Genomic DNA, 18,223 nt, shown 5'->3' on the forward strand with positions numbered 1-18,223 from the left:
CACCACTCTTTAGATAAAGAAGTTTTTTTTGAATTCCCAATTGGATTTCTTGGTGACTATTTTATATTGATGGCCTCTAGTTATGCTCTTTCGCACAAGTGGAAACATTCTCTCTGTATACATTATTGAAACCTTTAATGTTAAAGATCTCTTAGGTCACCCTTCAGCCTTCATTCAAGAGGGAAGAGACCCAGCCTGTTCATTCTTTCCGGATATGTATATCCTCGCATTTCTGGTGGTATGAGTACGCTAGCCTACGTAGAATGCTTAAAAAAAATGAATTACTATATTAATTTAACAGTTATGCCATTGAAATATCCAAAAATAAATTAAATGCACTGTCTTAAGTAGGCAAATGAGATAGCAATTCTGTGCCAGCAATATCCCATACAACAATAATGAGTTGAGTGGTCAGATTTTTTGAATGGTAGATCTTAAAAGTCCAATCTGCCTTTTCAAGTCTTGTTAAACACTCATCCAAAGGATGACACTTCCCATAGTATAGCACCCACTCCCTCAGGACTGTACTACAGCTTCAGCCTAGTTTATATGCTCCTGATATGGGGCTTGAATCCATAACCTCTTGACCCAGAGGCAAGAGTGACACCAACCGTGCTAAGTGATTACCACTATTAATGAGCCTATAGTTGCCTAGGCCAGATGTGTCCCCTTTTTCACTGTAGGTATCAAACATGCTTGCTTCCAAATCTAGAGAATTTCTCCATTATTTAATGTTTCTTCACGAGTGTAGCTAGCATCTAATTTCCCCTAGTCTCATTTAGCACCTCAGAACATGCACCATCTATAGTGTAGCTCCTGCACATGGATTTCAAAATCTTCTGGGATGTTTGTTATTGAATTAAGATAGTAAATCAGTATTTTCTTCCCTGCTGAATATTTCTAGAAAGTCATTAATGAATTATATTATATTCCCTTCATCTTCTATTACTCTACTGCTTTATCTTTTGATTGTACATTTCTCCCTTACCATTTACTGTTATAATACTGAGTGTTTGATTATTGTGTTCAACAGGGTTTGATATGTTTATCTGTAATTTCCTCGGCCCAAATACCTTAAAAAAATATTTTCCTATAACAATTTCCCTATCGGTTTTATCAGAATAATTTTCCTCCTTATTTCAATTTTAATGGCTCTTTTTATTCATTTTTGCAATTACTTGTTAGTTGCACTTGCTTGTCTTTCATTTCATTACAGATTTGAGAGTCTTTTTTTTCTCAACCACCCTCAGCAATACATCCTATTTAATTTATTCAGGCCCTCATTCCATTATGATCCTCACTGGCACCAATTCCTAGTGATCTTAAATTTGATCATAGAATAGTCACTCGAACTAGAGGGTCCACTACTTTTTATTTTTATTTTGAATACTATCCTGATTACTTGCAAGAACCAGATCCGGATATAAGCTCCCCCATTATGCCAAGATACAGTCTTGTATCCCATTTACCATTTCTGATTCTATTAAAGTATTTCTAGTTTATACCGGATTGGGTGAAATCACAATTACTACATATACTATTAGTTGAAATTACCATATTATCTACACATAACCACCTTATCTTGCTTTTCATTCCCTGCAGGACTGTAACAGATCCCAATTTTAACCCAGTCTTCTGCATGATGGTTAGCTTGTTAGTTTGTGTTACTTTTCCCGGAGATACAATTTTAATCACTTTAACTTTCAAATTATCCTGAACATAAAAAGCTACCCTTCTATTAGTTACGCCTTCCTTGAACAACTTCTATCCCTCCATATTGAACTCACATTCAACATTCTTGGATGAACCATATATCTGGCAATTCCAAGGACAGCATAATTTTTGGTCAAACTCATAAGGTCAAAGAATTATTATAGAAAATATAAACAGATGTTGCAATGCAATTTTTTTCCAAAAATGAACACCCCAACATAGAATTCTTCCTCGTCCTGCATGAGCAATATCAAAATGTTATGATAGAAAAATGAACAGCATGACAAATTATGAAGACGATGAAACACTGCAGAAAGACAGACATCACTTTTAGGATGGGCAGATAGGAGGCAGAAGCAGTTCAACATGACAAAAAGGCAACGTAATATATTTTGGAAGTAAAGAGTAGGGAGAGGAAATACATCTTAAATGGCAAGATTTAAATGAACTGGACTTGTATATCTGCACACCAAGGTCTCTGCAAGTCAATAAAAGTGTCAGCCCAAATAGGGAAGGCTATAAAAAGAAACAAATTTGTTTTGCATCCAGAGACATCGGGGCCGAAATTTCTTCCCGATGGAAAAGGGGTGCACCTACCTACCCCTCCTTGAGCTCTTTAATTTTTTTTTTCTTCCGGGCGGTGCTCGGGGCGGATGTCGGCGTGCAATAGGGCGGATGTTGGTCGTGTCATGAGCACCACGCTGATGATATCCAGCTGTCGCGTAGCAACGTTCCTCCCCTTCAGTTAAAGGGGAGTGCCGCTGCGAAATCTGCAGCCATATTACTGGCACCCACTGGGCCACCAGGGAGGGTTTCGGCCGGGCCAATGGTCCGGCACAAGAACCCGTGGCTGCCATTTTCGGGCCGACCGCAGAGTCGGCCAACAATTAAAATAAAATGGCGGCCACAGCAGTGCACCCTCCCCTTTAAGGGTGGATGCGCTGCTCAACCACAGGCATCATCCCGCAGGGGAAAGCTTTTGGGGGCACCGAGCGGCGGCCAATCTGCTCCCCCTGGCCAATTTCTCACGCGGGGAGCAAAGGAGGTCGCCGGTTGGTAAGAGGTTGACGGGACGAGACACTGCCCCCCAAAAAACTGAGGGCAATGTTGCGATTGTCGGCGACTCTGCGCCAACCGAGCGGTGAGTGCTTTCCGCATCGTCACCTCAAAAGGGGCAATTTCGGCCCCATAGAATGCAAAAGCAGAGAGGAAATGTAGAATTTTTGCAAGATCTTTGGAAAGTTCAGTTGGAGTACTGTGTGCTGTTTTGGGCGTCTCTTTAGAGAAAGGCTATAAAAGTAATGGACAAGATTCATTAGAATATTACCAAGTATAAGGGGCTATGAAGAGACTTGAGAAGTTGGGGCCTTTCTGTTAGAAATTAGGGTTATCTGAAAATGATACTGTGTTTATTGATTGTATGTTTCTGCTCAAGTCACGTAAAGGGTTAATGTATAAGCTATGTCCTACTCGAGAATGCTTAAGTTACACTTTCCTCAAACAGTGTTTTTCATGAGTTAGATTAGAGAATGCATAATATTTTGACTTGGTCTTTAATTTGGCCAATGAAGGCCCAACCTAATGTTTCTTCTATTATTACTAATAACCAATTATAATGCTAAGGTAGAATTTGGAGTCTGTTTAACAGATGTTAAGTTAATTGGTATAAAAGACAAAATAGAAGGAATGAGTGTTAGGGTATCCATGATAACTGGCTGAAATAAGATAGTTCTAGCCTGGGGCCCCTGATTTAATGGCCAAAGGTTGCCCTGAGGACAAGGCAGGATGCGATGAGAGACTATAGCTATGAGGGAAATGGGCTTGGCAGTTAAGAGGGATCCAGATGGGTGGATTGGCCTTCAAAACTATAAACTAGAAAGGTGCGTAATGGTGTAAAGATCTCTCCTTCGGGGTGGGTCTTCATCGACAAGTGGAGACAAAGAACTAAAAGGACTATTGGGTAATAAGTTTTTAAGGGAGCCTCCATAGGTCAAATAGCTTTGTCAATAATTTGATCCCAGGCCCACCCCTATAAATAGGATAAAAGAAACACCATGAGGGTTCATTCAGACAGATTGGGAAGGGAGAACCACACAGGGGTGAGCTGATTGAGAGTGGACCCTACTCATTGAAGTCAACCACTCCTGGGGTTCTAGATGAAAGGAAGAGATGATATAAGCGGAGAATTGCTAGTCACGGTCGTATGCTTTTGCTGTACAACTCGTGGTATATTCCGTCCTAAACTCTGAATAAACAGAATATATCCACCATACTGGTTTGCACTCAAACCTGATTAAGTTAACCAGAGATAGCCTGAAAAGGCAGTTTCCAACATTTCCCCTCCACCAGAGCAAAGTAAGTTTTGGCATGATCTGTTCTTCAGAGTGTGAGGGGTTATCATGAGGTAAATAATGCTAGATTGTTTTGACCGGTGAAAAATATTTAAGGTAATCACAAAAAGTAGTAGAATGAAAAAAAAATCAGAAGCCACGAACCATTGTTGAAGCAGAGTGTGTCAGTATTTTTCTGCTTGAAAAGCAGCATATAATAGAATGTGGAGAGTGGGATTATACTAAGTGGCTCATGTGGAGAAAAACCTTCAGCACAGCCTTGATGCATTTAATAGCCTATTTCTGTGCTGTAATGTTCAATGATTATACTTGCATTAATTTATTTTTAAAGGACAGTTCCTTAATTCCTAAAGCTTAATATAAACTTTAATCTAAGTTTCCAATAAATTAAATTAATTTCTGTTTCTAACTACATGTTTACTCTCTACCAGATGGCAATGAAAACCTAACTTGGATCCTGGGAGCACGACTTAGGCCTTCCGAACTCAGGCGAAGATTGGAAGGAGGTCAGAGCTTAACCCTTATGCAGCAGAATGAAAGAGGGTTGATTCAGACTGTACATACCACACCCTGTATAAGGTTCAAAAAATCCACCTAGCTCTGATGGACGAGTGCAGTGGTCACAGGGCACATATCTGAAACATATTTTGGTCCTGTCTTCAAGATTATGAAGGGTTATATGATGGTAAATAATGCTGAGATGGCAACAAGAACGCACAAAATCACTGGGCCTATAGAAGCCTGAGAAAATCATCACTATTTATTTAGAAAGATCTGGCTTGAGGATAGGGAATAGAATATCTGATTCACAGTGACATCTGTGGAACACAATAGCAATCAGTGCAAGTTCCATTTTCCAGAAAATATACAACATTGATCTTATTCTTTTTTTCTTCTCCAAGTATCATTAAAATACGATAACTTTACAGAAGAAATCAGAATAATGTGCAATAAACTCCACATTACAGTTAGAGTTGGTTGCAATTGCATATCCTTAATTGGTACATGAATGATCTTTGCCCCCAAAGAAGTAAATTAATGTCCAGTTCGCTAAAAAAAAATTTCCCCAATACCTTGAATCACATTTACAGTCCTTGATGGTAAGCCACTGAATTTGAAATTTATCACACTGCCAAGTGACACCTAGAAAGCTCATGGAATATTTGGGTCTATTCACTGGTGGGATAAATTACACATTAAACTATTTTCCATTTGGGTTCAGTGGGAAAAACTTAAGAATTTTATTTAAAACATGGTGAAAATATTTTGAAGTTACTAAATGAAGAAAAATTGCAAAGTGCTGTAGAACAGCGGGACCTGGGGGTCCTAGTGCACGAAACACAAAAGGATAGTATGCGTGTACAGCAAGTGATCAGGAAGGCCAATGGAATCTTGGCTTTTATTGCAAAGGGGATGGAGTATAAAAGTAGGAAGTCTTGCTACAGTTATACAGGGTATTGGTGAGGCCACACCTGGAATACTGTGTACAGTTTTGGTTTCCATATTTAAGAAAGGATATACTTGCTTTGGAGGCAATTCAGAGAAGGTTCACTAGGTTGATTCCAGGGATAAGGGGGTTGACTTATGAGAAAAGGTTGAGTAGGTTGGGTCTCTACTCATTGGAATTCCGAAGAATGAGAGGTGATCTTATCGAAATGTATAAGATTATGAGGGGGCTTGACAAGGTGGATGCAGAGAGGATGTTTCCACTGATGGGGGAGACTAGAACTAGGGGGCATAGTCTCAGAATAAGGGGCCGCCCATTTAAAACTGAGATGAGGAGGTATTTATTCTCTTAAAGGGTTGTAAATCTGTGGAATTCGCTGCCTCGGAGGGCTGTGGAAGCTGGGTCATTAATTAAATTTAAGACAGAGACAGTTTCTTAACCCATAAGGAGTTATGGGGAGCCGAGTCTATGATCGGATCAGCCATGATCGTATTAAATGGCGGAGCAGGCTCGAGGGGCCGTATGGCTTACTCCTGCTCCTATTTCTTATATTTTTATGTAAGCCAAAGTCATTTCTTACAGGTCTGTGAAGTGGACACATTGATTTCAAAAGGTAGTCCATATTGGATGGACAATTCATTTGAGGTTTGCTTGAAATCTGGTGAAGCATTAAATAGATACAACAAATTGGTATTCAGACAGACAGTTCCGTATCAAACCTTTTCACTTCTGGTAGAGCTGGGAACTAAAAACTGAAGACTATTCAACATTTAAGCTGACATATTTTTGTTATTTTTCAATAACTGGGAATTCATTTTGTTGTACTTTACGATAGATCACATGGGCAATTATGAATTAATAAATAAATTATAGGATTTTTACTCATAAGGAAGTAACTTACCTTATTGTCAGTTCAAATATCTCTGCAAGTTTGTCATGGAGCAGGTTTGCCTGGAGGAAAAGGTAAATCTGTTAGTTTATCTCAACAAGTCTCAACAGAAACAACTGCTTAAGTCTGGTATAAAAGTACAGTCCTTTTTGAACCAGTAAAGCTTTATAGATAGGCCCTAAACCTGGATATTTTAGGAAAGCTGACTGCCACACAGACAAAATAATGTTGAGTTAGCACAGCAGCAGACAATTTCAGTGATTATTTGGAAGTTTAATTTGGTACAACCATTTAAAAATGGCTGCATCTATTTGTACTAATTGAAAGACAGCCGTTTCTTTGATATCCTCCAAGAGGACCTAAGACACATCCTGAAGTTCCTCTGGAATATGTAACTGGAACTGCCCAGCCCAAGTTCTGACTGACTTTCCAATTTGTAATTCGATCCATTTTGACTTCAGTAGCCAGAGGATAGATCTCCCTAAAAGCCACCAAGTTCCAGCCAAAGTCCCTTACCCCAGCGCAAGTACATCCCTCCCCCAGTTGAAGTCCCTTATCCCAGCGCAAATGCATCCCTCCCCCAGTTGAAGTCCCTTACACCAGCGCAAGTGCTGCCTCCGCCAGCTGGAGACCCTTACCCCAGCATATGTGCTGCCTCCCACAGACGAAGTCCCTTACCCAAGCGAAAGACCTTACCTGCCACCCCCGCCACCCTTACTCCCATAGGTGGCGCATTGTGTGCGGATTATTAACATGTTTATTGGGTATGAAGTGAATGTGACAGTGTCGTGACTTCTGGATTTCATCCACCCCAACGATGTCCCTTGTAACACAGGCACCGAGCTTGACGCACCAGCAGGTTGGAAGAACGTGATCGGTCTTCTCGAAGCTCACACTCTCCCCTCCTCCCCCGCCCCCCCCAAAGCTCTCTTCCCCCCCCCCCCCCCCAAAGCTCGCGCTCTCTCTCTCTCTCTCTCTCTCTCTCTCTCTCTTCCCCTCCCCAACCCCCCCCCGCAAGCTCTCCCTCCCCTCCCAGCTCTCCCTTCCCCCTCAGCTCTCTCTCCCCTCCCTCTCTTTCCCTCCCCCCCCCCCCATAGCGCTCTCTCCCCATCCTCTCCTCTCTTTCCCCCCCTCCCCTGCCCCCACTATCTCGCCCTCCCTCCCTACAGAGCACTTTACAGTGCCGCTTGACTTCACTCAAACTGGCACTGAATGAGAAACAAACTGCTCCTGGCCACCCAGCTTTTCTCTCTCTCCCCACCGCCTGCACTCTTCACTCAAACTTTGGTGATATTTGTCCTAAATCGCGCTTGTGTGCATGCATCAGGAGACTTGGTACAAATAGTTACTCCGTTTAAGAATACAGATGCTTTGGGTCAAATACCAAATAAAGTATAACTGGAAGATTTCAGGCCTGATGCAATATGTCTAGCATACTCCAATATAAAAAACATTCCATAATATACTGCACTTATTACTAACAATTGTCAACTTAATAAAAGAAAACATCTCAACACCGCACCCACCCCCACATACCCCCTCCCTCCCCGCACCCCCCACCGCAAAAAGGAAAAAATGCTTTCAGTTGGCGAGAACCTATCTTTTGTGGTTCTGCCATAAACAGCAATGAGGCATGGTAAATAAACTAGGCTGTTAAAACACTAATCTGACCTCATTTAAGGGGGTAAAAAGTACACTTGAGTAAGAAGCATAAGGGAATGACATGGAATCAGGTTAAAGGGAATTAGGAGACACTGAGGAATCGGGAGTTCCTGTGTCTTACGGTTGGGATTGTAAATGACCGATGGTACAGAACAAGGACACATGTTTGGGAACATAGATTGCAAGAGTATCTGAATCTCATGAGAAATTAGGACAATATGAGCGAAGTTCTCTTGGGAACAGGATAAGAAAGCAGGTGTTTGGGAACAAGATAGCAAACTTTAGGAAGCAAAGTTATTTCACACGTCATGAGGAACGGAGGTAACGTTGAACACATTCCAGAAGGGGGACATGTGATGAGAGATGGACAGGTGGGGAAGAACCACTCAGAGCTAGTCTGATAAGAATCAACAAATCAATGTAACTTCGCTGATAGCAGGAGGCCAATTGATGGTTTTGTCGGAGGGTCACACACTGCAGGAAATGTATAACTGTCATTACAAACTGTTGTTCTGGGAAGTGCTCATCGGAACATTTCCCCTCCATGCTTGAATAAAAAACGATTGCACCGAAGTTTTTCCCAGTGATTCCGTGGTCGCTATACAGAGGGCAGGTGTCGACTCCTTATATCAGGGAGTCCACCTCGAGGAAGTGAAGTCTTCCTTTTACCCCAACAATTGGCGCTGCGAGCAGGGTACAGACCCTCCGACCCGGATGATGTGGCAGCTAGCAATGGCAGTGAGTATGTTTTGTGTACCACCTGCAGAGCTGTAGCATTGACGGGGAGGGAGGTAATCTGTATAAAGTACTAAGAGGGGGTAATCGGTATAACTAAGTTATAGCGAACCACGGAAGGACGAAAACCAAGGTAGGGGATAGGTATATGTCCTGAAGCATAACGGGTGACAGTAATAACAGGGAGAAACCTATATTAATCTTGCGTGGTGCAAACAAGAAGGAATACAACCTAAAGGGGAGGGTGTGGGACCCCAGGATGTTTAGGAAAAACTGGCCTGTGGGATGAAATGAAGACCATGGGAGGGGGGTCTCTGAGATATGGACCAAAAGTGTCTTGGGTATAAACGCTAGCAGGAAAGAATGTGAAATTTTAAAAAAACTTACGAGTTAAAACCGACACAGAAGCTGTAGCCTTTGTGCCGAGAAAGAGAAAACAAAGCTGTTTTAACGATGGACTGGAGGAAGGCCATCAAAATATTAAGTTAGGATTCCAAAAGGGGGGAACGGGACGATGAGTCTGTATGTTTGTTCTAGATAAAACTTGCAACCTTGAAGCTAGATTGCTGAAAGAAGAAACCATTGAGCGTTTAATTGGGAAAAAAATTTGCGATTGTCTTATGTAGTTTAAATTAACAATGGAAAAAGATGTAACTTACTGGATGCTATTTGATATTGGCTGTGAAAAAGATATTGGTTTAATTGGAGGGTAATTAACCAATGAAAACCGGACTTTCATTGTGGCCACAGTGAAATTCCGGTTTTGTTTCAAAGTGTGAATATTGGAAAAGAGATAAAAGACACTATGATAATAAAGGTTGCCATTTGTTTGTTTGGAAAATGCTATTTTAAATTACGAGAAAGTTTCACTTCAGTGGAGTTAAATTTTGGGTTTGAAAACCTTTTTAAAATGGAACAGCTACAGATTTGCTTCTATTACCATTAAGTGCAGCAGTTACACTGCAATAGAGGTTTGGCCTCACCTTGGATTCACATTGAGCTGCAATCTCCTCAAATGGTGCTTTCTGAAACTTCTCGATTACTTGACGTCGCTTTTCTCTTTCTTGTTCAAGATTTTGGCTATCTGCTTTAGAGAGACACCCCGAAAAAAGGAGCAAACCCCCTCATTAAAATGACAAGAATCTTACAAAATCCATGACAAAACTTAGAAAAATACCATAAAAGTTGTATTATAAAGTTGTTACTTCTCAGTCTAATTTGGTTGCAGATCAACCCAGGAGGCAGGCTGGTAGTGGGATAATGTTCTGTCAGCTTCTGTCTTTGAAGCGAAACAACAATGTCCCAGAACCCAATCAACATACTGACATGTGTTAAAATTGCCTATATATACCCACTGGTGTAAGTCTAATTATCTCCAGCATTAGACAGAGGCTGGAAAGTAGATTTAACATACGTGGACCTAGAATACAACTACTGTGTATTCTAGATCTGTCTGAAATTCAATAGACTGTACCGTGCAGGTAAATATGCGATATGTGACATACAGAGTCTGAAACTGCAAGTGCAGCACGGGTCTGAGTTTCAGAGGTATGAGAGTGTGTCTTGGATGGCACTTGAATGAATTCATGTCTAATTTTAAAGTAAGTTATTTGCTTTGCGATTTGGATTGGGCATGGGAGAAATTATAGCTTGTGAAGTTGCAAATGCTGGTAACTGGAGAGAAATAGTTATGATTGAGAAGCTATAGCATTGATGTTACACTATCATCCAAGCATGAGGGCTCTACAGGCAGTCATTCTAGTGTGCATTAATTTAAAATTTGTTTATTTGTCCAGCTGTGCAAGCAGATTGTCACATCACCAGAATGGTTTAAAAACTATTTTAAAATAAAAATGTAATTTTGAAATTTAAATGGGAACACACAGAACTAGTACATTATGCATTTATCTCTCACTCAAAATGAAAACCATCTGCTATTTCATGTACACATCAAGATAGTTCCAACACTACTACTACCTTACTAATGCAAGACAAAAATGTAAAACTTAGAAACAACATATAATCACTGTTGAAAGTTGGAATCGGAGGAGAAGATTACTCTAATCGCGGAGGCTGAATTACTGATAAGGTTATGAGGAATTGGTGGTTCTGAAATTTCAGGTTTGAGACGAAGAGGCATTTGAAACTCTACTATCAGTGTCAATTATAATAGATTTAATTTAGACTTTGGCCAGCTCACTAGGCGATTGTCTCATGAAACTGCCCTATTCCATTACAGAGGGGAAAACTGACATGTGAACCCAATTCCAGAGCACGTTTGCCTTTTAGCAGGAAACCCATATACAGCAGTTTATTATAAAAAATTTGATTTGAATGTTCAGTTTTCCTACAGCAAAAAAGTTTTAAAATTAACTTGGATAATTCAGTCCTGGAATCATATCCTTTCAGGCTTTGAAACCTAACCAAATGCAGCTCTTAATTTAATTAAGAATCGAGAAACCTGGGCCCCAATTTTCCCCAATTAGAAATGATGGTGTCCACTTACCTGTACGCACGTTTCTTTCAACACCGCCAGCGCCAAAATAAAACCAATGTCCTAGGGGGAGTGTTTGCTAGTGATGTTGGGGAGGAGTTAAACTAACAAGGCAGGGGCATGGGAACCTATGCAGGGAGAAAGAGGGAAATAAAATGGAGGCAGAAGCAAAAGATAGAAAGGAGAATAGTAAAAGTGGAGGGCAGAGAAACCCAAGGCAAAAAACAAAAAGGGCCACATTGCACAAAAATGCTAAAGGAGCAAGTGTGTTAAAAAGACAAGCCTGAAGGCTCTGTGCCTCAATGCAAGGAGTATTCGGAATAAGGTGGACGAATTAACTGTTCAGATAGCAGTTAACGGATATGATGTAATTGGCATCACGGAGACATGGCTCCAGGGTGACCAAGGCTGGGAACTCAACATCCAGGGGTATTCAACATTTAGGAAGGATAGACACAGAGGAAAACGTTGCTGGTTAAAGAGGAAATTAATGCAATAGTAAGGAGGGACATTAGCCTGGATGATGTGCAATCGGTATGGGTGGAGCTGTGGAATTCCAAAGGGCAGAAAACGCTAGTGGGAGTTGTGTACAGACCACCAAACAGTAGTAGTGAGGTTGGGGATAGCATCAAACAAAAAATAAGGGTTGTGTGCAAAAAAAGGTACAGCAGTTATCATGGGTGACTTTAATCTACATATTGATTGGGCTAACCAAACTGGTAGCAATGCGGTGGAGGAGGATTTCCTGGAGTGTATTAGGGATGGTTTCTTCGACCAATATGTCGAGGAACCAACTCGAGAGCTGGCCATCCTAGACTGGGTGATGTGTAATGAGAAGGGACTAATTAGCAATCTTGTTGTGCGAGGCCCCTTGGGGAAGAGTGACCATAATATGGTAGAATTCCTTATTACGATGGAGTGACACAGTGAACTTAAGGAAAGGTAACTTCAACGGTATGAGGCGTGAATTGGCTAGAATAGACTGGCAAAGGATACTTAGAGTTGACGGTGGATAAGCAATGGCAAACATTTAAAGATCACATGGATGAACTTCAGCAATTGTACATCCCTGTCTGGAGTAAAAATAAAACTGGGAAGATGGCTCAACCATGGCTAACAAGGGAAATTAAGGATAGTGTTAAAGCCAAGGAAGAGGCATATAATTTGGCTAGAAAAAGCAACAAACCTGAGGACTGGGAGAAATTTAGAATTCAACAGAGGAAGACTAAGGGTTTAATTAAGAGGGGGAAAATAGAGTACGAGAGGAAGCTTGTATGGAACATAAAAACGGACTGCAAAAGCTTCTATAAATATGTGAAGAGAAAAAGATTAGTGAAGACAAATGTAGGTCCCTTGCAATCGGATTCAGGTGAATTTATAATGGGGAACAAAGAAATGGCAGACCAACTGAACAAAAACTTCGGTTCTGTCTTCACGAAGGAAGACACAAATAACCTTCTAAACATACTAGGGGACAGTGGGTCTAGTGAGTAGGAGGAACAGAAGAATATCCTTATTAGGCGGGAAATTGTGTTTGGGAAATTGATGGGACTGAAGGCCGATAAATCCCCGGGGCCTGATAGTCTGCATCCCAGAGTACTTAAGGAAGTGGCCTTAGAAATAGTGGATGCATTGGTGATCATTTTCCAATAGATTTTCGACTCTGGATCAATTCCTATGGACTGGAGGGTAGCTAATGTAACACCACTTTTTAAAAAGAGAGGGAGAGAAAATGGGTAATTATAGACTGGTTAGCCTGACATCAGTAGTGGGGAAAATGTTGGAATCAATCATTATGAAATAGCAGCACATTTGGAAAGCAGTGACAGGATCGGACCAAGTCAGCATGGATTTATGAAAGGGAAATCATGCTTGACGAATCTTCTGGAATTTGAGGATGTAACTAGTAGAGTGGACAAGGGAGAACCAGTGGATGTGGTGTATTTGGACTTTCAAAAGGCTTTTGACAAGGTCCCGCACAAGAGATTGTTGTGCAAAATCAAAGCGCATAGTATTGGGGATAATGTACTGACGTGGATAGAGAACTGGTTGGCAGTCAGGAAGCAGAGTGTCGGGATAAACGGGTTCTTTTCAGAATGGCAGGCAGTGACTAGTGGAGTGCCACAGGGCTCAGTGCTGGAACCCCAGCTCTTTACAATACACATTAACGATTTAGATGAAGGAATTGAGTGTAATATCTCCAAGTTTGCGGATGACACTAAACTGGGTGGCGGTGTGAGCTGTGAGGAGGACGCTAAGAGGCTGCAGGGTGATTTGGACAGGTTAGGTGAGTCGGCAAATGCATGGCAGATGCAGTATAATGTGGATAAATGTGAGGTTATCCATTTTGGGGGTAAAAACACGAAGGCAGAATATTATCTGGATGGCAGCAGATTAGGAAAAGGGGAGGTGCAACGAGACCTGGGTGTCATGGTTCATCAGTCATTGAAAGTGGGCATGCAGGTACAGCAGGCGGTGAAGGCGGCAAATGGTATGTTGGCCTTCATAGCTAGGGGATTTGAGTATAGGAGCAGGGAGGTCTTACAACAATTGTACAGGACCTTGGTGAGGCCTCACCTGGAATAGTGTGTTCAGTTTTGGTCTCCTAATCTGAGGAAGGATGTTCTTGCTATTGAGGGAGTGCAGCGAAGGTTCACCAGACTGATTCCAGGAATGGCTGGACTGTCATATGAGGAGAGACTGGATCAACTGGGCCTTTATTCACTGGAGTTTAGAAGGATGAGAGGGGATCTCATAGAAACATATAAGATTTTGACAGGACTGGACAGGTTAGATGCGGGAAGAACCAGGGGACATAGTCTTAGGATAAGGGGTAGGCCATTTAGGACTGAGATGAGGAGAAACTTCTTCACTCAGAGTTGTTAACCTATGGAATTCCCTGCCACAGAGAGTTGTTGATGCCAGTTCATTGGATATATTCAAGAGGGAGTTAGATATGGCCCTTACAGCTAAAGGGATCAAAGGGGTATGGAGAGAAAGCAGGAAAGGGGTACTGAGGGAATGATCAGCCATGATCTTATTGAATGACGGTGCAGGCTCAAAGGGCCGAATGGCCTACTCCTGCACCTATTTTCTATGTTTCTAAAACCCTGCTAGTTTCCAGTAAACGAGACCTGAATGTGGTGCCGACACTACCAGAGTACACATCCGGGGGGGGGCGGGGGGGGACGGGGGGGTGGAGCTAACCGTGTGCGACGAAAATGCACTGCGCATGCGCTTAAAAAAAAAGCGTGTGGAGGACCTTCGGCCTGGGATAACAGCAGGCCGCGTGCATGGAGGATCATCGGCCAGGGATAGCAGCGGGTCGAGTCAGCTGCGTAGAAGACTTGGAAAAGGCTGCCCTGGGTGTTTTCTGCGCTGGAGGATGCCTCATCTTCCTATTGTTATTTTGCCTGCTGTATTTTTTTTTAAGGCGGCGGCTACTTTTCATTCCTTGGAGTTTATTTTGCATTTATTTTCCAGTTGGAGCTTCGATGGAAAAGGCGAGTGGGGAAGATTTGTGTCTGTTTTTATTTTTGCTTGCAGTTTTCTGCACCAAGTAAGTTTTATTTCAGTTATATTAATTTTAAACCACAGTTACTTGATTGAAAATGGCAGGGTGGCCCTTCAGCCAGGGATAGGGGTGGGCCAGTGCCGATTTCCTTAAGTGTAGGTATGCTTTTTTAAAATGGTATTCAATGTGTCTTTGCGCGGTTAAAAAAAAACGTTGTTGGGGAAAGTGGCCTTAATGGCCAGAAACGGCGTGTAACCAGCTTTTTACAGTAGACCAGCGCCAGAATTATGGCACCATGAATTCTGGTGCTGTTAGTCGGCATCGGCATGCAAACATTGGATAAACTTTAAAAAGCCCTTCCACGCCAGAAAAATCGCTGGGCACCACAAAATCGCCATCCAATCCTGGGGAATGTTGAGAAAGCTCAAACATTAGTGCCTTTGATGCAGATCAGCAGCAAACTATGTAGCAACACTGGTCTACGAAAAGAGAAACTGCTACTGGATTTTTACACTATGTGCATCAAAGAATGGTTCATAATTAAATGCAAGGTGTATCGACAAATTGATGATTTTTGTTAAGAGCATATGGGCTGAATTTTAGTCATCATTTCCGCCGTTTATTTTTGGTGGTATACATATTTTTTGGTGAAACACCACCCGTTGCAAGTTTATTCAAAGTCTTCGGCGGTTTTGAAATACTGCTGGGGAGCGGACCACTGGCGTGCAACACTAATAAAACCGCTTCCGCCCAAGTTTGATGGTAGCAGTGACCCGTAGGTGAGGACAAAAAAAAAGCCAAAGAGAAACTAGCCGGAGCAGCAGTTCGATTGGTGGTAAAAATGAAACCCTGCAAAAAAAAGGTAAGTTAAAGTTTTTTTTAAAAATTCTTTTGCAGCGATTCAGTGCAGAGGGTCCTGTGAATGTTTTCCTATTTTTTTTTAAAACTATTTTGTGTGTTATCTCCGCCCCGCCCCCCCTAGGGTCAACTTGCAGCCTCGGTCTAAATGTTTCTAAAATACCACTGAATTTGACGAGGATTGCATTTTCCGCTGAAAATCCATGTGGCACCACCGATTTTTCCCGCCACGCGGATTTAAAAATATGTGTTGATTAATTTTCCACCGATCTTAATTAAAAAATCATAGCGGTTTTTTCAGTGGTAATCTGGTGGTGGTGGTTTTTCACCGAAATTCAGACGAATATAAATTAAATATTGCATGGGGTTTGTTCGATAAAGTACTGTGGAAATTGGTGTTAATCTAATGAGAGCAAAAGCACCATAAAAACTCAAGAAACATCCTTTTATGGAGAACTACGAGTCACACTCAATTGTGAACTTCAAAGACTAGCACATTTACTACATTTATTCCACCGCCCCCCCCCCCCCCCCATCATATTGCATCGTGCCTTGCTGCTGTTTAAAAAGAACAGTATTACTTTTTTTTTAATCCAACTTGTTACCCATACCTATGGCTTTCTTCAGTGTTTCAAAGGTAATTTCTTCAACCATCTTAGTCTGTGGAAATTAAAATGAACATTGAAATTTATGAATTATACATATATAATTAAAGATTCGTTTAATATCTGGTTTTTCCATATTAGTTTACCATAATCCACACTGACACAATTTCAACCATATGAGGGCACCATGGCACCCATTCATATACAACACTGGATTGATGGATGCAGGTCCAATTCCCTATGCCATGGCATTGTCCATCTCAGCCATTTGGAGAGAAAGGGGAAAATGGAGGGAAACTGACCAACAAATTACTCTCAATCTTCTAGCAGCCATCTCAAGAGGAACCTGCGTTCAGGATGAGGAAATTGTATGACTGGTAAGGAGGAGAGGAGAAAAGGAAAGGGGAGGGAAAAAGTTGAAGCTAACATAAATCAGACCCTTCTTAAAAGAATGGAATCCCATCAGATAGATATTTCAGTTATATTAGACAAAACATTTATCATACTGGGACCCAAATTTTAAAATGGTTAAAATAGCAGAGGTGCATTTTAAAGACTGGTATAACAACCACTGCATGAACACAAATATACTTAAAAACTGCACGGATTTAAAGATTAAATCAACCTTGTTGAGATTTAGGTTGCTACATTAAATTCACATATAAGCACTACATAAACAGACTATTTGAAAAAACATTTAATTATATGTATTAGAGTCCCTTTTTTAAGTAAAGAGCACGTATAAAATACAGCTCCAACAAAATCAAATGCACGTTCGCTACAGATACAATCGATATGGTGGGTTGTACTGAATTAACTAGAAAAGTATTCATATTATATGGAAGAGACTTTCTCTCAAAGTAGCACAATTGTCAGAAGGCCAGGAAGAACTTTAAAAGCAAAAGCTTTCTTTACCTTGTCCTGTTGTACACTGACACCAAGAAGGTCAACTTGGATTGACACAGTGTCAACAATGCTCTTTCTTCTGGACAGTCTGTCTTCATCTAAAAGTAATAAGCAAAGGAAATAAAGTTCACTTTTTATTGTTAAAAAGCAATCATGTGTTTATAAACGTCATCAGCCAAAAGATGTAGATATACTGGATATATGATCTTTTTAAGATCCAAGGACACAATAAGTTTTTTTTTCTAAAAAAGATGAAACATCTTAAAATATCCAACTTTAGCACTGTTCTTGTGTATAATTAGGAGTGTATAGTTAGGAGTCACATCCTATACATGATTACGTTTAGGTTTAAAACAACAGCCCGGATTTTGTGGTCAGCAGTGAAGTGAGGCGCTCGCCACTGACCTCGAAGAAAGCGGCCCACAAAGATTGAGTGATCTCCGTGGCGTGGATTTCACCTTTCACAACGTTAATTTTATTCTGGCGCCACCTATGGGGTTCTCTCGTGTTCAATAACAGTGATGTCAACAATCACATTGAAAATTTTTCAGACAGCAAACGAAGAAATAAAAAGTGCTGATTTTTTTCACATTTTAATCATTTTATAGAGAGCAAAATAAAAATTGGAACATACACGTGGGATTAAGGTAGAAGCTGAAATGTTAAAAAAAATACATTATTTTTAAAAATCTAGGGAATTACCATGGAGACATTTGACAAATATAAAATTAGTTCTTCAGGGCCAGAAAGGTTATTCAGTAGTAATGACGACTTAGTACGCCGTTAAAAACCCAGTTACATATCATTCAACAAAGCTTAACTTTTCCGGGCTTTTTACAGCGAGATTAGAGTGTAAAAAGTGGAAATCTACATCAATTCAAGTGATTTCTAAGATTTCCATCTGCAAGGACTTCGACAGCGCACCGTCTGGGGAATCACTGACAGAAACCTCTGGATTTTAGTGTTCAATTGCACCTGTGCGGATGGCAGAGATTTCTGTAGGTTTCACATAATAATGCCAAACATTTTCAGTTTCGCCGTCATTACAA

At 41.0% G+C, this 18,223-nt stretch overlaps 1 protein-coding gene across 6 annotated transcripts in view; it reads right to left on the reverse strand.

Moving 5' to 3' along the window:
* Positions 1–18,223, reverse strand: part of efr3a (EFR3 homolog A (S. cerevisiae)) — a 328,887-nt gene that overhangs the window by 16,431 nt on the left and 294,233 nt on the right. For all 6 annotated transcript variants that reach the window (XM_070892800.1, XM_070892793.1, XM_070892785.1 and 3 more), the window contains 4 exons: positions 17,184–17,272; positions 16,275–16,323; positions 9,781–9,881; positions 6,413–6,462 (listed from right to left, as the gene is read on the reverse strand). In XM_070892800.1, the coding sequence (XP_070748901.1) occupies positions 6,413–6,462; positions 9,781–9,881; positions 16,275–16,323; positions 17,184–17,272 (289 nt within the window). The remainder of the gene's footprint in view (positions 1–6,412; positions 6,463–9,780; positions 9,882–16,274; positions 16,324–17,183; positions 17,273–18,223) is intronic.

The sequence above is a fragment of the Pristiophorus japonicus genome, chromosome 1 (assembly GCF_044704955.1).
Source record: "Pristiophorus japonicus isolate sPriJap1 chromosome 1, sPriJap1.hap1, whole genome shotgun sequence".
Lineage (NCBI taxonomy): Eukaryota > Metazoa > Chordata > Chondrichthyes > Pristiophoridae > Pristiophorus > Pristiophorus japonicus.